This window comes from Symphalangus syndactylus, chromosome 18 (assembly GCF_028878055.3).
Source record: "Symphalangus syndactylus isolate Jambi chromosome 18, NHGRI_mSymSyn1-v2.1_pri, whole genome shotgun sequence".
Classification (NCBI taxonomy): Eukaryota; Metazoa; Chordata; class Mammalia; order Primates; family Hylobatidae; genus Symphalangus; species Symphalangus syndactylus.
In genome coordinates this window covers 94,602,510-94,625,439 of record NC_072440.2, presented here as the reverse complement: position 1 = coordinate 94,625,439, position 22,930 = coordinate 94,602,510, and the positions used below count along the sequence as shown (strand labels likewise).

The 22,930-nt window shown below is 36.4% G+C and overlaps 1 protein-coding gene across 4 annotated transcripts in view; it reads right to left on the bottom strand.

Moving 5' to 3' along the window:
• SMC6 (structural maintenance of chromosomes 6) overlaps positions 1–22,930 on the bottom strand; it is a 97,759-nt gene that overhangs the window by 49,348 nt on the left and 25,481 nt on the right. For all 4 annotated transcript variants that reach the window (XM_055254167.2, XM_055254165.2, XM_055254166.2 and 1 more), the window contains 11 exons: positions 18,259–18,395; positions 17,588–17,649; positions 12,874–12,954; positions 11,751–11,852; positions 7,675–7,794; positions 7,473–7,571; positions 4,631–4,777; positions 3,642–3,730; positions 3,295–3,459; positions 2,636–2,814; positions 1,410–1,614 (listed from right to left, as the gene is read on the bottom strand). In XM_055254167.2, the coding sequence (XP_055110142.2) occupies positions 1,410–1,614; positions 2,636–2,814; positions 3,295–3,459; positions 3,642–3,730; positions 4,631–4,777; positions 7,473–7,571; positions 7,675–7,794; positions 11,751–11,852; positions 12,874–12,954; positions 17,588–17,649; positions 18,259–18,395 (1,386 nt within the window). The remainder of the gene's footprint in view (positions 1–1,409; positions 1,615–2,635; positions 2,815–3,294; positions 3,460–3,641; positions 3,731–4,630; positions 4,778–7,472; positions 7,572–7,674; positions 7,795–11,750; positions 11,853–12,873; positions 12,955–17,587; positions 17,650–18,258; positions 18,396–22,930) is intronic.

Genomic DNA, 22,930 nt, shown 5'->3' with positions numbered 1-22,930 from the left:
GTCACATGTGTTTCGTGGCTAAGTGATTAGAAGCACAGGCTGGGACACACAATGTGCCAGCAAGGTAGCGCCAGGCACTCTTCTTCAGAGTCCTTGTGGCAGTTCACAGAGCAGGCCCCACCAGAATGGCCAGGACTATTCTCTTTGGTCCTAAAATGACAGTTCAGATTCAAGGAGGACATTCCTCACAATTGATGGCATCCTTCAGCTAGTCACTCCAACCAGAAACCTAGGAGTCATCCTGATTTTTCCTTCTCTTGCATTCAATTAACAAATTTTATTGATTTTGCCCAAATCTCTGTGCTATCTGTTTCTTCCTATCAAAAACGCAAATGCTATTTTTTGCAGAATAACTCCCAATGTCATGCTTCCACGCATTTTGCACACAGAATTCTATTTGCCTACAAGGCAATTAACTTTTTCTATCACTTGACAAACTCGTCAGTTAAAAGACTGATGATTTCTCAACTCCTCTCTGAATTTTTCCTTGATCTACCTATTAACATGAGTTAATTACATACACTAATTTACCAAATATGAGAGACATAGCATTAGACTTAATTAAAAAGAAGGTTTATTTTAAAAAGTGGAGATGTGAGCGAAAAGAAATTTTAAAATGTAATCTGGGAATAGATATATACATTCATTTTTTTTTTTTTTTTTTTTTGAGACACGGTCTCATTCTTCACCCAAGCTGGAGTGCAGTGGCATGATCTTGGCTCACTGTATCACTACAACCTCCACCTCCTAGGCTCAAGCGATTCTCCCACCTCAGCCTTCCAAGTAGCTGGGACCACAGGCACACATCACCAAGCCTGGCTATTTTTTTGTATTTTTGGTAGACAGGTCTCCCTAAGTTGCCCAGGCTCGTCTTGAACTCCTGAGCTCAAGCAATCTGCCCGCCTTGGCCTACCAAAGTGCTGGGATTACAGGCATGAGCCCCTGTGCCTGGCCTACATTCGTTTTTAAAGTGTTAGCCAGTAGTTAGCAAAGAAGCCAGTTTGGGCACTGAGCTCCCTTGAAAGGTCATCAAAGAACACAATTACTGCTCTTTATGGATTCTGTGAAACACCTTCAGAATTTAACTGTGTGTAATGGGCGCCAATGTTCTTCCTTAGGCCCTCCCTCTTAATTTGGTCATATCATTTTCCTCACTGGTGTAATTTCTAAGCCATACTACAGCTGTTTCCCTGTAATGTCTACCACATATAAGAACTTCAATGTTAGGGAGTATTTATCTATGTTTCTCTAATGCCTAGAACTAATACCTAGACAGAAATTAAAGTGGCTTGATGAAATTTTACAAATCAGTGGTAAAGATATGATTAACATTAAAAGTGTTTTAACTCTTTCCAATCTTGCATATGATTAAGCAAAGCCAGAAACATATTCAATTACTAATGCCTTACCTGTGTCTTACATCATATATCTCATTCCGAAACTCAGAAACTATTATCGGCGGCCGTGAAGTCCCTGGTAAATAAAATCTTTTCATGAGGGCCTGGAGGACCCTTTCATCAGCATGATTATGGCAACAATAGGCCTGCAGAAGCCCTTTCAAGCAAGATTCAATAGCCAAAGCAAGTTCTGGGTCCCGAAGATGAATGCAAGCTCCTAAAAGTGAGAGAAAATTATAGAAGGGCTCATAAATACCTATTTTGAAATATTAACATCACTCCTCTTTAATTATAGCATATGACATATTTTTATATAAAGCAGTTTAAATAACATTACAGACCATTTAATCGTAGTTTATAAATGATTTAACATACTTTTATACAAAGCAGTTTAAATGATATTTTAACTGAATGGGAAATCCCCTATACCCATAGGATACAATGGAGAAAATCCTCCAAATCCTGTGAAGAAAATTGTCCCACTCTAATGTAAATCAACGGTGGCTTTTCTATGTTCAGTTTATACTATTCTAGCCTTCCAATGGGGTTCTGAAAATCAAAGGATTTTCAAAGTCCTTAATGGGATGCGAAAAAAAAAAGCCTCATCCATTGAAATGGATCCTGGTATAAAGGTACATATCATTTAAAAGAGACATTACTACAATACTTAAATGCAATACTTTACTAACAAAATATATTTATAAGCATTTTCAGCTAATGATTTTCAGAATTAAAGATAACCCCCCAAGAAAACGTGACTAAAAAAAAATTTTTAAGTACCATGTATATGTAAGAGTAAAGTAACCACAGATTTTAGAGTTGGAAGAGAACTTAGAAATCATGCTGCCCAACCAAAATAGAAACTAAGAAAGAAGTCATTTTAAAAAGGTTACCAAAACTCAGGTAACTGCTCCTTCAACTATATCTTGATGTTACTGTTTTTTTTTTTTTCTGAATAATCAATTATATTACATTAGTTCATTTACTTATTCACTCATTTATTCAGAAAAACAAGAACCAAATTATCCAACTCTATAATTACTTTTCCTTTTCCAAAGTTCTCTTTCTTTCGGATATTTTATGCTTTAAAAATATAAAACGAAAGCTACGAAGCTTTATATAATTTCATCATTTTATTTTTTTAAATGAAATCATTTTATTTTGAAAACTTCAATCATTCTGAAAATAAAAACTTATTTCTAAAGTTTATTATAACCTCACTAAATTAAGACAAATACCTAAAGGGCCTACAGGTTTATAGGTAAAATGTCCACGTCTATAAGCATCATCTATGGCTTCAAGAAGAGCTGGAACATTAGGGCCAAATCTTTTGAGTCGATCAGTTTTACTATCTTTCAATTCTTTCAGTTGCCTCTGATTGTAGCTCAGTGCATGCTTCACATCTGATTCTTCTCTCCTAAAAAACAAAAGCAGAAAAACAGAACATATATGTGATAGTTTTACAGGAACATTTAACCTTTGCCCATAACACCTACATCCCACCCAGTGAATGACCCAGCTAGCTACCCTAAAAACCAAAAGCAGAATTATTTATTTGAAAATAATTGTGTTGCCAGAGAAAAACAGTTTGGAGTCCTCAAAACTTGGCATAAAAAAAGTAATGCAACAATGATGGGCTAGGAATCCCAGAAATTGTTCAACTCTACAACTATAAGAAAAGTCTTGAAAAGTGATTTTAAAAGATCCAGCTGGCTGTAGGTGCACTGCCTATGAGTTAGCCCTGCTCTGCAAAGCATTTAACACAAAAATAAAATCTTTTTAAAAAGATCCTTTATTATGTAGAAGAAACAACCATATTTGCTCTCTTCATATAGTAACAAAACTATATGATGTAAAAGTAATTGAAAAAAATCATTCTAAGGCTGTTGCAACTTACTTAATTTTGCCATGTTCTTCTTTGTCCTTTTCTATGGCTTGCTGAAACTGTTCGATCTCTTGATTGATTGAATTTTCTTGATTTTGTAAGGCCTTTACTCTCTCTTTTAACCAAGATATTTTTTTTTGTCTTTCCAACCGTTCAGGTTCCAAAGATTGGTCAGTACTAACAGTAAATAACCCAAAGTGAAAAATGTTAGTTCAATGAACAGCCTAACATTTAAAGAACACAAACCGATGTAATAAAATTCCATTAACAACAATACATAAAACATAATACTCCAATGCATCTACCTTACTTTATTACAAAATGAGATAGTCATGAAAATTTCAAAGTAACTATCTTACCTTTTTTTCAGCTCTTCAATTCGTTTACAAAGCTGCTCATCATCTTTCTTTAATGCTTTATATTCATTTAAGGATCGGTTATATAAAACCTAACAAAATAAATTAGACACACTTTACTAAAATGAAAACACAAATATCCCATTCAAGTCCACTTTTGTCAAATCTTCAGAGGCTGAATATGTACAGGAATATATTTTTTAAATGAAGCACAAAATGGCCATTTGAAACCATTACATTTTTAAAAATCTCAAAGCATCACTAATTTCAACTCAGGTACAAAATCTCTACTTTAAAAAACAGAAGGCCGGGTGCTGTGGCTCACGCCTGTAATCCCATCACTTTGGGAGGCCAAGGCGGGCGGATCACGAGGTCAGGAGGTCGAGACCATCCTGGCTAACACGGTGAAACCCCATCTCTACTGAAAATATAAAAAGTTAGCCAGGCGTGGTGGCACGCCCCTATAGTCCCAGCTACTCAGAAGGCTGAGGCAGAAAAATCGCTTAAACCCAGGAGGCAGAGGTTGCAGTGAGCCGAGATTGCGCCACTGCACTCCAGCCTGGGCAACAAGGCGAGACTCTGTCTCAAAAAAATAATAATTAAAAAAATAGAAGAGGTTGGGTGCAGAGGCTCACACCTGTAATCCCAGCACTTTGGGAGGCTGAGGCAGGTAAATCACTTGAGGCCAAGAGTTCAAGACCAGCCTGGACAATGTGGCGAAATCCTGTCTCTACAAGAAATACAAAAAAATTTAGCCAGCCATGGTGACAGATGTCTGTAGTCCCAGCTACTCAGGAGGCCGAGATGGGAGGATAGCATGTGCCCAGGAGATAAGAGGCTGCAGTGAGCCATGATGGCACCACAGCACTCTAGCCTGGGTGACAGAGCAAGACTATTTCAAAAAAAATAAAATATAATAAAAAAAGATAGAAGAACAGTCTTTATATTTGCTGTGTGGCTTTTAATATTCCAGTTTAGAAAATATCTCTCACCTCAGCTTCATTATAGGCCCTTTTCTTAGCAACAACATCTGCTTTCAATGCCATACATTCTGGTGCTCGTGCATTTGTCTCTTCACTAATCTTTTCTAGTTTGTCTTGAATATCCTTGTACTTTTGTTCTGCTTCATTAAGTCTGACCTTTAAGAAAATAACATTATTGAAGTATATTTTTTCTTCAATAGAGAGAATTTTTAAAAATAATTATCTATAGTTCATATACCAATAATAAATTTAACTTCACTCAAGACATTAGGCAAATAAACATAATAACATAACATTATATAAAATACTATAATATAATTTGATCTTAATCCACAGTTAGTTATCCAACAAATGTGTTATCCTCTGGGGATACAAAGACATGATAACAAATGTCCTCAGATAACATAAAAGAAAGATATATAATTTAGCAGAAAAACAGAACACAAACTGATGATACAGTCTGTATACAATAATACTAAAGTAGGGTACATTTATTTTTAATTGTGGTAGCACAGAGAAACAAACCAGAGGTTGGCCAGAAAAAGTCAGGAATGCCTTCAAAGAGGAAGTAGTATTTTGAGCTGAGATTTTAAAAATTAATCTAAGTGTACCAGGAAATAAGTTGAGGAAGGGTGTTAGAGGCATATGAAAGAGCATGTACAAAGGTATTAATATTTTAGAAATTAAATATTGCTAAAGCTTAAATTGAAAAGATAATGGTAGGAGATGAGATGAAGGGGTAGAAGGGTTGCATTCTACAATGAACAGCTTACAACTTAATCTTCTAGACAACAGGAAGACAGCCTAAGTCTGTCTCTTATCTCCTAAGTCTGCATGTTAGATTACTGTGGAAGCACTTGGAACACAGGGTAGACAGAAAAATCAAAGAAAAGATTTCAGTAAGAAGTTAACATAATATTATGGAACAAAGACAATTAGGGACCAAAATGGGATGCTGACAATAGGGACTGATTAGAAGGAACAAATATGAGAACGATTTCAATCAGGGTCGGCAAACCTTTCGACAAGGAGCTAGATAGTGTACACTTTAGGCTTTGTGGGCCACATGGTCTCTCCTAAAACAATTCAACTCTGCCATTAAGACATGAAAGCACCCAAGGACAATGAGTAGAGGAATTGTTTTTTTAATAAAAATGAAAGCTGGATCCAAGTTTTATACAAACTAAACATAATTCATATTATTTTTCAGTTTTAAATTAACAAAAGTTTAAAGTCTGCTTTAGACACTGTTTCTTCAGAAACCTTCCATTTAATAGTCATTCTACAAGCAATAATCAAGCACACACAATGTGAAAGGCTTTAGGTAAGACAAGGTGGAAAGGATATAAAGATAAAATAAGATAGTCTTTACCCTCCAGAAATTTGCCAATTACTACATAGAGTATGCAAACGCTTAAACAGAGAAAAAGGCCTACAAAACTAAACATTACCTAGCCTTATGATCCTCCTTTCCCATTTAAAAAAGAGGTGAGCATCTGTTACTCAGACTGGATTCCATTTTAGACTGGGAAATGCTTGAGGAGGAAAGTATTTGAGGCCTTACCTGATGATAAGCTGAGAAATGAGGGTGAGAAGAGAAAAATACTTGGTGAAAATTTCAGAATTATTCTTTCAGAAATGAAAATTTAAGGTGAGGTGGAAAGGGATGAAATTCCACTTACTGCCTGAAGAGGGAGTAAGAAACTTAGCCCAGAAATCACTAAGTGTCCTATCTTTACTACCTCTAATGAATTAATGTCATAACCCTTAAAAGAAAAAAAAGATCAATCTGCTTATCTTGGAGGCAGACAGGAAAAAGCAGGCTAGGAAAGATTACATTCTATACCACAGCCAAGCTTGGGGGCCAGAAAGAAATTTCCTAAGCAAAGTAGAGAAAATGCTAAGAGGTAGGTAAGCTACACTGACACATTGAGTACGTTTGTGGGGGAAGGGGAGTAAAGAAAGAAAAAACTAGGAGTTCTACTTCTGGCATTACAGCATGACGAGCCCCACAGTTCTGGCTGCTCAACCTTGTGAATATACTAAAACCCAGTGAATTATACACTTTAAATGGGTGGATTATGTGGTATATGAATGATATCTCAATAAAGCTGTTCAAAAAAGAAACAGTGAGTATAAGGAGTGGATCTGCTGAATGTTAAAGGGTCCACATGGAAAGCCCCAACAGAGAGTGACTGCCTTTACTCAACACTCAACTTCTGTAACCTCTAGGCCCATGTGGAAGACTTTTATGACATTTTTGAATTTTAGATAGGGTAGTTTCTATCTGCACTCTTAGATGTCAGGCTGAAATTAACCTTAACAAACCTAACAATGAATCCTACTTGTCTTCCACCTATATGAAATCCTCTGACAGGCCATCTTGGTTCTGGACCATAAATCTCAGTTCCCTTAGCAATCTCTGGGCATTGTTTTCAGTTCTGAGTTCTCATACTTTCTGATACTTACCTTTAATGTGATTCTAATTTATATTATCCTAGCACTGTTTTATTTCTAAGGTCTTTTTGTTTCAACTCCTTAATGAACTGAAGAGTAAAAGCTTCATGCTCTTCTTATATGTCTTGTCAGTAACAAAGTTCCACTGACAATATGCATAAGTTTAGAGCCCTAGCCTCAGACAGGCTTATCATAGATAGAGTATTCTTTTCAAAAGAGAGTTACCACAACAGGCCTTGAAAACAAGCTTAGGTCTATTTCACCTAAGCAATAAATTCAAATATAGACAAATATACAGTCTGAAACTGCCAGTTTGGTGGGTCATAAATAGTCTAATATCCGTAATTTCATATGATTCAACCTATTAAATCTGCATTTAAAAAACTGTAATTACCTGCTGTTCTTCCATTTTCCTGTCAAGTCTAGCAGCACGATCTTCTCCAATTTTGATATTATCTCTGATAGCATTCAATTGTTTTTCAATTTCATTGACCTAAAAAAGAAATTATATAGCAAATTGATAAGATTAACACTAATAACCAAATACATTCTGCAGATCACATAGATACGTGAACAAGTAATTAAGTGATAATTACCACTGCCCAAGCCATTTCATGTTTCAAGGACTCTAAATTAGTCTTCATTGTACTTAAACCAGCAATACTTTGAAAACGTTCCTCTTTCTCTACACACTGGCGCTTTAGTTCAGTAAGCCGCTTAAAAAAAGAAAACAGAAAGGATGTATTTTTTATTAATGTTGAAAAAACATATTCTTGCAAATCTATTTCTTTTAAAAACAATGCCTAAACAAGTACTACATAAATATTTGTTTAAAAATAACTTCTATTTTTTTAAATTATTCTTGATTCTTTGGTATACTTTTAGTAAGTCCAATAATTTTGTGATTTTCTGCACTATAAAAATGGCCAAATACTCTTCAGATGAAGAGCAAAGGAATTAAAGGTTCAAGACTACACAAATATAGAGAAATCCCAAAACTCACTTTCCCATTTTCCCTCTTTATTCCCTATCTGATAGACATGATGGTCTGTTCTTCAAAGTATAGTCGGTAGGCATTCCAAAGAGAATGTAAGGATTAGAAGAAATTTATTTCTGAAAATCAAACAAGTTATAATTTTCTTAACTAAGTTCACTTTTTTTTTTTTTTTTGAGACGGAGTCTCACTCTGTCACCAGGCTGGAGCGCAGTGGCACAATCTCGGCTCACTGCAACCTCCCCTCCCAGGTTCAAGCGATTCTCCTGCCTCAGCCCCCCAAGTAGCTGGGACTACAGGCATGCACCACCACGCCCAGCTAATTTTTGTATTTTTAGTAGAGACAGGGTTTCATCATGTTGGCCAGGAACTGAGTTCACTTTTAATAATTAATTAAAAATCACCAAATATCAAATACTGTGATATTCAAACAATTTCTGTAGCTTACAGACCTCATATTCTGTACACCTGGGTAGACAGCCTCTCCCCTTCATTCATGGTTACCATATTCAACTTGGGCCTGAACACTGTAGACCTTACTTTGTCTCCCTATCTAATGCACTTTCCCATTCTCCAAAATTCTTTCAATCTATTATCATTCCCTTCAAACCTCATACACCCTGCCACCATATTCCCTCATTCATTCCCTCTCTCCAGCTTAGACAATTAGAAGCCATCAGACAGAAACTCCCTCAACAATCTTAACTACAAATCTAAAGCAGCCATCCCTTCCTTTTGCAACAAAAGAGAGGTGGCCTCATATTTAAGACCCAAACCATCTTCCAACTGTATCTTGTATTCTACCCCTTTTCTACCTTCTCAAAGGTCTAAATCCACTGATTTTTCCATCACATCTTTTCATCTTTGTTTCCACTTTACCCTATTCATGACTCATGTTCATCACTACTTGCTCATCTTTCCAACTTATAAACAAAACCACCAATACTCATCCCTTGGCACCACCTCCTCCTCTAAAACTCTTCTTCTCTTTCTATCCAGGTTTCATGAAAATTGTCTCTGTCTCCTCCATCTCCTCACATCTTCCAGTTCCACGAATGCGGCTACTGTTTTCACTGCTACTGAAACCCACCTTGCCATAGTCATCTATGAAGATTATGTCATTAAATATAGTGAGTTTTGTCAATTCATGCAGTGTCAGACCACACGGTACATCTCACAGTCATGACTGGTTCCTTCTCAAAATCTCTCTGCCCTTGGCTTCTCATGGTTCAGGCCTGGGCCCACTTTTCCCCTATCTCAGCAATCTAAATTATTCTTTTGGCTTATATACTAATAGCACACTGACAACTCCCAAATTTTTATTGAGGCCAGACTTGACTTCTGTATTCTTAATTTACATATCCACCTTCCCACTTCACATTTCCACTTGGATGCTTTTATTATAAGCACCTCAAAATTAATGTGTTCAAAATATAATTCAGCTTTCTTAAGAAAAAAAAAAAAGAAAAACTGGCTTTTCTTCCCAAACTTCCTATCTCAATAAACTTACTTTGCTACTAAAGTAATTAATTTGGAGGTCATTCAGTCACCTTTGATGCCTCTGTCTTAACTTGACTTCTCCATGTCCACTACAACATCTGCCTAGATCATTTCAAAGTTCTCTCTCTTACTACTACCAATATCCTTAACTTAAGCCATCATCATCTCTTTGGACAATGATAATGCCTTCTTTATCGATCTTTCCACATCTCTTCTCTTCTTATAGCAGTTCATTCTCTTGTACAGCAGAGTAATCTACCGAAAATACACAATTAATGAAGTCATCCATTTTCATGTCTTCTACTGCCCCCTAAATTTTACGAGGTCCTCCACAACCTGGCCTCTCATCTCTCACACCTGTGTTTTTCACTCTAGCCAATCTGGAATTCTAGTTTTTTAAAAGCACACATGCTTTCTTGCCCCTGAGGCTTTAACCATGCTATTTCTTAGAACATCCTTCCTTGCCTTCACCGTCCTTTGCCTGTTATTACTCATCCTTCAGTTTTCTTCTTAGGCATCACTTCCTTAATACTACCCCATCATGACTGTCCCTGACACTGCCAGTACCCTATTAAATGCTGTTGTCTAGTCTACATCTCTTTTAGTAGTCCTCACGATACTCAAATTATTTACCATCTATGTTTCCTGCTGAATAACTAGGTCTATGACCCCCAGACTCCTATTTATTTGTCACTATATGACCATGGCCAAAGCACGATGCTACAAGGCACATGGTAAGAACTTAGTATCGACTGAATGATTATTCTAGTTTCTAGCCTTTACATGCTATTTCTTAAAGATTTAATTATTAAAACCCGGAGTTTATTTTGAGAATATAGGAGAATTAAGAGAAAAGTTCTTATTGAGTGCATATTATGCATCAGGAATTCTCCTACATAATTTAGGGAAGTGCTCCTTATACTTCATAATTACAATATCTTTAATTGTTACTGGTATACTTAGTATACCATGGAGAAAATAAGTGTTTAATCCCAAGTGTCTGAAACAAATTTATTTCAAGTCCTGATTATATTAAAAATAATAAATGTAATATATAGTATGTACAGTTTGTTTGAATATACAAATATTTCCCTTCCCCAATAATAACACTCATATTCCAAAAAAGCGTGCTTTAGTATTTTTGTGGTTTATAGTAGCTCCTTAAACACCACCACATAACCCAGGTTTGAAAGGATAATGTGGGAAATAAAAATAAATATACTCATCCTTGATTTTTGAGTTTTCATTTAATGAACCACCTAACTATAGACCTAACTTAAAATACGCATTCCTCAAAAATGTGAAGTAAAAAGGTCAGCATAACATAATGAATTTGACTTTAATCATTAGTATAATCCTACCTCAAAAGGACAAGTTACAAAGTTGATGAAAACTCAACTGGTTATATAAAACTAACAAATGAACAAGATATGCAATTACATAAAATTGGTGGGACTTAATATACTGGATAAACAGCTATAATGTAAGCCTCAACATTTTGAGGTCTCTGATTATCACACAGAAAGTTGGATTTTCAGGAATCTAAAGAAGAAAGTATAAGAACAAAATATAACAGATTTAAAAACAAATTGAAATAAGTCATGGCTGGCATGAGTGATTTAAAGTGCAAGCAAATTTGCACAGCTGCCAAGCCTGGTGAGTAAGGATGTCATAGCTGCTACTAACCTACCAGTTGCTTAAGGAATGTTAACATTTTACTAGAGTTATAATTACTATGATTTGTAGATTATGGTATATAATTATAAAGGCATACTATGTTTAATAACAGCTTGAAGCTTGTGCTTATTATCCCAGCAGAAGAAATATTGCAGTTTTTACACTACTTATAGTTTTTAAACTACTTAAACTACCATACCTTATTGTGGAACCCATTAGTCATATTATCAGAGGATAAGTATGTAAGATACTGCCCTGTTCTCTAGCTTATAATCTAATACAGAAAGTAAGACATGTACATACTCATTATTACAAAATTAAAAAGTAACAGCTAATTAATACCCGGAATATAAACACTACATTGCATATACTTCAGAGTGCTATAAAAATATTACTAGTTTTATATAAATATACAGACACATAGTTTTACAATGTCATTTACTGTAAGTACTATAAGAATTTGGCTGATCTCAAAAAGATTTACGTTAACTGTTTACAAACCTCTTCTCCCTGATGTATCTGCTCCTTTGTTCTTTCTTTCGTTTCCATAATGTATGAATAATCTTCCTTCATCTGTTCAAGTTGTGTTGCTTTCATGAAGAACTATTATCAATAACAAAAAAACGCAATTAGGAGTTTGTTAACTTCCACAGAACTGTTAAAAAAAGAAAAATTTAGTCTCTAAAAACTTGTAGATCAATGATGTAAAAAGACATTAAAAACATAAGCAATCACACGAACACAAAAGAATACATCATATTTCAGATTCAAATTGACTGAACCTACTATGCTCCCATCCACATGTTCATTTGCAAAAGCTCTTAAAGCCCCATGAAAGAAAACACTGTGGGGTGTGATAAGCTCATTTTCACTAATTCCATTCTTTAAGCAAAAACAGCTGAAAAGACTGGCATCGTTGGTCTTTGTACAGCTTAAATTTTTAGAATAATACCAAAACTCACTCAAAAGGCTACACAGAATATTTAGCAGTATAGTCAAGTATTTTGTTAGTTTTTAAAATTTTTAATAGTTTAAGATTTACAGGCACAGTGGCTCACACCGGTACTCCCAGCACTTTGGGAGGCCAAAGCGGGTGGATCACTTGAGGCCAGGATTTTGAGACCAGCCTGGTCAAACTGGTGAAACCCCATCTCTGCTAAAAATACAAAAATTAGCTAGACATGGTGTCATATGCCTGTAACCTCAGTTCCTTGGGAGGCTGAGGCACGAAAATCACTTAAACCTGAAGGGTGGAGGTTGCGGTGAGCTGAGATTGTGCCACTGCACTCTATCCTGGAAGACAGAGCAACGCTCTGTCTTAAAAAAAAAAAAAAAAAAGATTTACAAGTTATTATGCATGTAGGAGCAACTGTTACCCTGTATTTCCTTAAAGATTAAGAATTAAAAGCCAAAAAGTAAAAACGAAGATTTAAAAAAATTATACTCCCATCTTACTTAACAATTTCCTAATCTAGGAAATCTAGGAAATTGAATTACTTTAAATAGATGGCTTTAAGGAAAAAAAAAAAAACTCAGATTCCATTATGTGAGCAAGAATATTGTTTACAAAATGCCTAAAGGTACTCTTTTTAAATGGATTTATATTTACTTTGGTGCCACTTACTTTGTATTTGTCTCCTTCATTTTTAGACTGTAAGAACTGCTTGCTCATTTCTTGTGTTAAAACAGAAACTGGATTATCCACCTCAAACAAACAAAAATTCATTTTTGAATATTTTACTTTAACGCTTTAAAGATAGGTAAAAACTGAAACATACATTACAAGTGACCTATGGTGCCATCAGGAACGCCAAGCAATAGCCAAAGGTTGTAACATTAGAATAAAAATACTAAAAAAAAAGTTAGAAATGTACAATGCAGGAAAAGTAATTTAAAATTTCATTATACCGACATACATGGTATAGTTAACATTCAATATTCTACCAGTACATGAGGGCACAAGCATAAGAACCCTGTGAAAAAGTGTTTTTATTACAAAGTTTTTCACTTCTTACCTGCTGTATAGAATATCACCCTCATGCCACTGGTTAATCATGGGACAGCAGAATGGAAGAGTCCTAGCATGGTAAGGAGTCAGCCACCTCGGGTTCTTGTTTGAGTTCTGTTGCTAACTTCCTATGTAGCCTTAGACAAGTCAGTTACTCCAACTAAACAGTCTAACTCAGTTATTTCTAATCAGAATCATGATAACAAGTATTGTTTATTTTTCTTACAGAAGTTCTTCATATTATTCCTTCATGAGGATATTGTAAAACAAATGAAAATAATGAAGTCATTTCTATCTTTTGGAAACTAGTCATTGCTTGAATGAAACTACCTTTGCCTAACGTGACAGTTCTTACTGAGTGTCAACCTGATTGGACCGAAGGATGTAAAGTATTGATTCTGGGTGTGTTCCCGAGGGTATTGCCAAAGGAGACTAATATTTGAGTCAGTGGGCTGGGAAAGGCAGACCCATCCTTAATCTGGATGGGCACCATCTAATTGGCTGCCAGCGCGGTTGGAATATAAAGCAGGCAGAAAAACGTGAAAAGACTAGACTGGCCTAGCCTCCCAACCTACATCTTTCTCCAAAACTGTTTGCTTCCTGCTCTCAAACATTAGACTCCAAGCTCTTCAGTTTTGGGACTTGGACTGGCTTTCCTTGCTCCTCAGCTTGCAGACAGCCTATTGTGGGACCTTGTGATCGTGTGAGTTAATATTTAAAACTTCTCTTTATATATTTTATATATATATAAAATCTCCTATTAATTCTGTTCCTCTAGAGAACGCTGACTAATACACCTAACAAGTTAAGATATCAAAGTACAATTGGAAAAGTATAGAAAAAATACAACTTTTTTCAAAAAGATTCAGGGTCATTACTCAATTATTAACAAATAAGTTTACATGATAAACATTACTCAATTACTAACAAATCAGTTTACATGTTAAAAATAATCTTCATAAGGTTATTGTATAAATGAAAAAAACTTTAAACCCTTCATGTTTACCATCTACAAAATAAATATTGTGTAATTTGTTGGTATACCAATGGCTAAAACATTTCTCTTAAGTAAAATGTTGGGCCTCTCAAGATAATAAAAAACACTTATGTAGTTACAAACAAAACTTTACATGTGACATGTTTCTTATTATATAGACCAGTCTACATCTGCCACATATTTTTTCACAAAGCCCCCCTAGCTCTTCATTTCATACTGCATCTGACTTCTTAATAGACCTAATGCAGTAGTAGCTCTAATAACAAACATCTTAACATCAACTTTCAATTAAAAGCTTCACTAAAGTTTATACTCATTTCTCTATACCTTTTTGTTTTTGAAATGGAGTTCCTACTTGTCATACTCCTCTTGGGATTATTTAAGAATCTTGGTCAGGCACAGTGGTTCATACCTATAATCTCAGCACTTTGGGAGGCTGAAGCAGGTGGACTGCTTGAGCCCAGGAGTTCAAGACCAGCCTAGGCAACATGGTGAAACCCCGTCTCTACAAAAAGTACAAAAATTAGCCAGGTGTAGTGGTACCCGCCTGTAGTACCAGCTCTCAGGAGGCTGAGGTGGAGGATCACTTGAGCCTGAGAGGTGGAGGTTGCAGGGAGTTGTGATCATGCTGCTGCATTCCAGCCTAGGCGACAGAGTGAGACCCTGTCCCAAGGCTCATGCCAGCACTTGGGGAGGCCGAGGCCAAGGTGTGAGGATCGCTTGAGGCCAGGAGTTCAAGACTAGCCTGGGCAACATGGCAAAACCCAGTCTCTAAAATCCAACCAAAAAAAAAGAATGTTGTAGCTTTATCTGTCAGAATCCTGAAAAAAGCAAAAAGCAAAAACTGGTAAACTTCAGCAAGAGGATAAGAAACGGAGGCACAGAAGACAAATATGATCAGACACTTAGAGATATTAAATACCCTCTTCCCTCCTGGTTATGCTAGACCAACACAGTTCAAGAAAAATATACGCAAGTCACACACAATTTTTTTTTTTTTTTTTTTTTTTTTGGAGACAGGGTCTCACTCTGTCACCCAGGCTGGAGTGCAGTGGCGTGATCTCGGCTCACTGCAACCTCTGCCTCCTGGGTTCAAACAATTCTCCCACATCAGCCGCCCGAGTAGCTGGGACTAACGGCATGTGCCACCATGCCTGCCTATATTTTTGTGTTTTTTTTTTTGTAGAGACAGGGTTTCACCATGTTGGCCAGCCTGGTCTCGAACTCCTGACCTCAGGTGATCCACCCGTCTCAGCCTCCCAAAGTGTGGGGATAACAGACGTGAGCCACTGCACCCAGCCCACAAATACAATTTTAAATGTTCTAGTAGCCACATTAAAAATATAGAGAAATAGGTTAAATTTAATAACATATTTTTAATCCAATATAACCAAAATATTATCACTGTAACATGTAATCAATATAAAAAACTAAGTTATTCCTTATATTAAGTTTTCAAAATCAGCTGTGTATTTCACATTACTGCATATCTCAATTTGAGCTACCCACTCTTCAAGTGCTCCACATCTACCTGTGGCGCGGCTCTAGACCTTCTGCATTTTAATCAATGAACCTGAATCTTTTGTTACACATTAAGTAAACCAGGCAAGAAAAGGTCTAGGAATCTTTAAATATTTCAACAGAGAATAACATGTTTTACATTCCCCAAGGAAGTGAGAGCTTACAGAAACAGGCTTTTTTCAATTTTCCTCATAATGAAAACTTTCTAATAAATACAGCTGTCCACAGAAGGAAGAAGCCTTGGACAGAGGTGATTACCCCACCATTATCCTTTCAAGCACCTGCACAGGAAAACCTGGTGGAGATTCTACACAGGGTAAATACAGAATATTTATACAGTATACTGAATGCCCTTCAAGATTCTCCCAACACCCATGATTCCATCAACTTTAACTTTTGGTTTTCCTGATTCTAATAAATTGTCTGCATTCTAGTTAGAAATTTATTTGCTGTACCTGCTTTTCTCTAGATTTTAAGAATTATTTTTCCTAAACTTGTACTGTCTGATATGCAGCAGGCCCATTTGCTACGTGTGGCTTTTTCTACTTCCAAAAAATACAATTAAAAATTCAATTTCTTAGTCGCAATTTCAAGTTAGTCAAGAACCACATGTGGCTAGTGGTTACCCCACTGAATAGCATAGATACAGGACATTTCCACCATCACAGAAAGTTCTGTACCCTCTGTTCTAAATGAAACTGGAAAAGCAACCCAAACTCCTAATTGTTCTCTTTATTTGATGGCAAGAGTGGTGTTCTTAATTTTGTAACGAGGCAGTATTGCACAATGGATAGAACAGTAGAATGAAACAGGATGTGTGGATCCCAAATCCAGGTTCTACCAGTAACCACGTCTAGACAGCCTTAAGTATAAATTTATTTTTTGTGGCTCCCAGTTTCTCATCTACAAAACAAACAGCCTGGATTAGGTGTCTTCTAAAGATAATGCTAGTGTAAATGTTTACAGAACTACATGTACCCTATTATCAATTAATTTAGCCAAAGTATCTTAGCAGAAAGGACTCAAGCCTTGTCCCCTACAAGTGTGATCAATAGCTCCAAAATAGAGAAATGCTTTATCTTTCTAGAATAAATTTTCTTTAAGAATTTAGCAACTTTAGAAGCTAAACACTCATCCAGAAAAAAAAAAAAAAGAAGAGTTTAGCAACTGAGTTTAGGGAACAATGATGCTATTTTGACTAGGATAGCAGAAAGCAAAGAAACCTGACATCCTTATTAAGATAAATTTTAGCCTAGAGCAGTATGGACTAAATTTTCTTGACTGGTCTATCAAATTAAAGGTGTTATGTTATGTATTGACAATCCTGTGTTGAATTAATAAATTTTTTTTTTTTTTTTTGAGATGGAGTTTCACTCTTGTTGCCCAGGCTGGAGTGCAGTGGCACAGTCTTGGCTCACCGCAACCTCCAACTCCTGGGTTCAAGTGATTCTCCTGCCTCAGCCCCCCAAGTAGCTAGACTATAGGCGCCTGCCACTACACCCAGCTAATTTTTTTTTTTTTTTTGTATTTTTAGTAGAGATGGGGTTTCACCATGTTGGCCAGGCTGGTCTTGAACTCCTGACCTCAGGTGATCCACCCACCTTGGTCTCCCAAAGTGCTGGGATTACAGGTGTGAGCCACCACATCCGGCCGAATTAGTAAATTTTAAACAACTTCATTGATAATAGTTACACATATGCTTCCTGTGGTCAGTTTACTCGTATGAGGCCATTTAAATCTTTTCTACACAAGTGAAATCACACTAAAAAAATGACAAGGTGTATGAATATGAAACACAAATTCACCAATTACCTGGATGTTAAAATGATCAAGAATTGCAATCAGCTCTTCTTTCCTCGTGGAAACCACAGAGCCTAGTTATGAGAAACATATGAAATAACCAAACTGTTTCTAGGGCATAACACAGAAAAAATGTATAGTTACTTACAAAATATAAATATTAATTAGCTTTCATTGCATCATCAAGAAAGGTACCACTGAATATGTATAAATATGAATGAACATGGCACAAGTACAGAGGAAGAAAAAGTACCCACATGCAATAATGGTGCTTATCTTGTTCCCATAGCTAAACATATTTCGCTCCTTATCTATCTCTTTTCAAAAACTAAATGCTCACCTCTTCTTTTATGTCATTTTGCACCTTTTGCTAACCATTTATTTCCACATGCTATAAAAACCCTGGTGTGACAGGAAGTCTAGGTGAGAACAAAATAGCACAACCTGTTTCAAATAATCCCCAATTCTGCTAATCATGCTTTTGGTGCTATAATATTCTGGGGTAAAACAACCATGTGTAACATATGCACGTGTGTGTGTATGTATACACACACACATATATATATAGGCACACAACCAATCATGTTACAAGGAAGATAGTTCAATCAATACCAGAAGTCATCTAATTCTTTTTGAGTATTTCCTAATATTTTATAAGAAATGAAAAGAGAATCAAAACAAACCTGTTGCACTTTTAAGTTTATAAGACCGACTTCCATCTATGCTGATGTGTTGCTGTATAAGTATAGAGTTACCATACACACTGGCTTTAAAGGCATCATCTCCTCTGTTCCTCAATGTTATTGAGATATCTGCAGAGCTGAAACAATGAGGTTGAGCTAAGTTACATGAAGATACAGTGTAATCACAATACCAGGTTGCCACAATTTTCAAATTTTTCAAAACCACCAAATAATTTGGCCAATTCATTTGTAAATTAGCTTTACATCAACAGCTGACACTGATTGTTCACTACAGCATAACGTTAATGATACTGTGCCTAACAAAAAAATAAAGTTGAGAATAAGTGAAGCTTCATAAAAAATAATTGACTGACTATTCTATCCATAACAAAAATAGCATATCTGCACAAAAACCATTAAGTTTCAGTTGTTTCAAGACATGTAGATAAGTTATACATTTTCCTATAAAAATCATGTAATCAACATTATACTGCCTGACTACTATAAGTTATATGAAGCATCATGGCTTGACAGTAGGCCTTTAAAGAATGATGAAGTAAGAATTATGGTAAAGTAGTAACATTTTCAAGGAGGATTAGAATTAAGAAAGGTAATTTTAATTTTTCAATTCCTTGGCAATAAAAAATAAAACCATTTGATACCAAGAAATGTAACTACGCTGGGCACAGTGGCTCACACCTGTAATCCCAGCACTCTGGGAGGCCAAGGTGGGTGGATCACTTGAGGTCAGGAGTTCGACACCGGCCTGGCCAACATGGCGAAACCCCATCTCTACAAAAAATATAAAAATTAGCCAGGCATGGTAGCGCATGCCTGTAATCCCAGCTACTCGGGAGGCTGAGCCAGGAGAATCGCTTGAACCCAGGAGGCAGAGGTTGTAGTGAGCTGAGATCGTGCCATTGCACTCCAGCCTGGGCGACAGAGAGAGACTTGGTCTCAAAAAAAAAAAAAGAAAGAAAAAAGAAACTAAAGCCCAAAATTTCTTAAAGCTTTACTGGCATTAAAAAGATGTATTTTAAAATAGTACAATGCAGCTAAACACACATATAAAATGAGTATAAATCTGCCTAACCAATAGGCTCTGTTATAGTTTTTTAAGTTTTAAAGATATTTTAGAGACTTACAGCCACGCATATTTTAAGATCTATAGGGGTAAAAAAAAAATCTTTATTTGTGTACTCCAACTTGTGTTAAAATAAGACTTGGTAGAAAAACAAAGATGCTGATGAAGGACATTAATAAAGATATAATTTCCTTACACATAAAAGCAGATATTTTACTTGGTTCATATGAGCATCTGGCAAAATGCTAAAGTCCCTTAACATAAAAGTGTTTTAATTGGTAATTAAATGAAACCTTTAACAGAACAAACTTGCTTTTGTGAATTTGTAATCATACTCTAAAACTGTTCCCATTTGTGGGAAATGCAGGAAGAAATACTCCAGATGAGCTTCACTGTGAATTACTGCTAAGACAGTAGACACAGTGAAGTGTTTGCTCTGTTGCTCCACCATCCTTTTCTGTACAAGTGCCCTAGCAGAAAGGGCTTAGCAATGATATAAGTTTCCATCCCATCCTCTTGGGATTGAGCTAAATATAGAAATTTTTACCAACTGAGCAATCAGATTTTCTTCTTTAAAAAATCAAACTAAGGAAATGTGGTTAAAAAAATTTCAGAAGTCTGTAGTTTAGTTGATATTGTACCAATGTTAATTGCATAGCTTTGATAAATGCATCTTAGTTATGTAAGATATCTACATTAAGGAAAATTGGGTGAAGGATATACAGAAAATTGTACTATCTTTGCAACATTTCTGTAAATCTACAATTAGTTCAAAATAAAAAGGTTTTAAAAAAATCAAATTAAGACATGATCAAGTCGAGAGATGGTGAATCCTGGGAGCTACAAAGTTATGGAGCCTCTAAATCTAGAGAAACCAATTTAGGGCATTATAGTCTGATAAGAAAATAGAAAAGTCTGAATAGAACAGATAAGCTCTTCGGAAACCACCTAGGCAGACTAATAAAAAGACATAACATACTCACAGATACTGGCAGTGAACCAGAGGCATAGAAAACATAAGATCACTTCCTTCTACACATAACACCCACAGACTAGGACAGTAAGACTTACAAATGCCTGCACATGCAAAGACACACAGCAACAAAGATTAGCAAAAAATAAGAAAGTACACATACTCGAGACAGTGATGGAGAAAAACACACTCACTTACCTGTACACTTTTCATAAGGAGAGACAGGAGAGCACAGTGCACACACACAGAAGTATAGCCAATTAAGTTAGGATTGTGAGGGAGGTGCACAGAGGAGAGCTGCAGAACAAACCAAAGGGAGGGAGAGGAAGACAGAGGCCCAGAGACAAGACACACAGAGACAGCCAGAGATGCAATTAAAAGAAAGCCCCAGAGACAGAAGTGACTCAGTTCTTACAGGGTCTCAGTCTGGTCCCTCAAGAGACCCCGCAGTATTTCCTCTCTGCAGTTTCATGGATATATATCCCTGCATCTTTATGGTAAATATCCTTTCCTAGAGCTACCTTGAATAAATTGGTGTGGTTTTTCTGTAAAAACAAAATTACCTAATTAAGACAGATATGCCTCAAAAAAATTACAATTAATGGGATTTTTTAAAAGCTCCCCAAGTTGATTCTAATGAACGGTTAAGGTTGAGAACCACTGAAGTATGAGGGGAAGGGTGGCTGGCCTCTGATAATGTAGCTAATGAATATTTTATTTCATTAGCTAGTATGATTACCTGGCATTAAGTTACTGTACCTCATGAAAACATTTCTTAAATGACTACATATATTTGCTCTCTGAATTAAGAAAACACCTCTCTTGATTACCAAACACCTACTTGATTATCTTCATTCCTAGCTACTCCTTGTATTTGAACTATCTTTAGTATAGTGAGAACTTCAGAGGCACTGATATCCTACTGCTATATAAATTTTCTTTTCTTATTTTTTTTTTTTTTTTTTTGAGACAGTGTCTCATTCTGTCGCCCAGGCTGGAGTGCAGTGGCATGATCTCGGCTCACTGCAATCTCCACCTCCCAGGTTCAAGTGATTCTCCTGCCTCAGCCTCCCCAATAGCTGATATTACAGGCACCCACCACCACGTCCAGCTAATTTTTGTATTTTTAGTAGAGACGGGGTTTCGCCATGTTGGCCAGGCTGGTCTTGAACTCCTGACCTCAAGTGATCTGCCCAACTCGGCCTCGCCAGGATTACAAGTGTGAGCCACTGCGCCTGGCCTGCTATATGAATCTAATAAATACAAGAAAGCAAAATTCTTCAAAAAATAACATTTATAAAAAAGCCTCATAATTACTGCTAAACAAACAAAAAAAACCACTTCTGCAGGAAGACAGAGACAACTGAGCTGGGCACTAGCTCTGCAGTCTTCCCCTTTACACTGATATCTGTGCTGATGCTCAATTTGGGTCAATAGCGATAGAACCCAATGCCTGTAAATACAGGAGAGCCTTAAGTGAAAAGAGAGACTGACTATGAGATTTTTTTCAGAATGACAACACAAACAAGCAGTGCCACAGTAAGAATTTAGCTTCTTTCTCAACTCAGGAAGAATCTATCTACACGGAAGTAACTGGCAGCAGTGCACATCGATGAGAACAAGGAATAAGAAAAGTCATATAAAAAGATGATACAGCTGCTCCTTCTCTGGGTCACCAGCTCATCTGTAATAAGTTCTGTATCCCTGACTAAATAAATCAGGAACATAAAACAGGAGAATGAGTTTTTGTCCCTCTATAACCCTTGTGCCACAGCTGATGTCAAAAATTAGACAACTGCAAAGGCCCCAAGGCTACCAGGGTTGGTATTAGGAAGGCCAAGGGAGGGAACAGTAAACTGTTTATGTTTAAGGAGAATCTAAATAGCAAAGGGCATGAGGCCTTGGGTCACTGAGAAAGGTTTTCATGTGAAGAGATACATTAGGAGGATTCATTCAGTCCCTGTGTCACTGCAAAGGCTTGGTGGATAATTAGAAGGATGAGTCCCAGGCAATGTCTCAAGGTACAGTTCTCTGGCTTCTCCTAACAGTATTAGGCAAGCATCTCCAAGCAGATTTGAAATATCCCAAGTAGGAGGCCCACAGCCCCGGTGTCACAAATGGCGAGTGTAATGTTAGAGATGGGGGAAGGGAGGGATAGAGTCCTTAGAACTACCTCAAATTTGTGCTGGACCACACTGACAACCATTCTTCAGGCAAAGTGAGACTCCTTCATAGACTTTAGATGTGCAATAGAGTAAGAGCAGAACTAAAAACCTCAACAAGCTGATTCTGCAAAAAAGCAATGATAGAATCAGAGACTATAAAAACAAGGGAAATTTTATAAATGCCAAATGTTTTCAATGAGGAAGGGGATAGATAAGAACGATAAAGATGTGGAAAAACTGCTTTTAGTTAGTTTTTTAGACAGAAGATTGAGCTAAGGTTAGAGTTTTTAGCGGTCACTAACTGTGTTTTAAAATATATTTCCCCCAATTTTGTACTAGAAAAGAAAAAATAAAATATATATAACTATTTCACTCTACAGGCAGCCATGTCCTTAGAAGTCGGTGATGTGTTTAAGCTAGTCTTTTTTTATTAAATAGTATTCAGAGGAC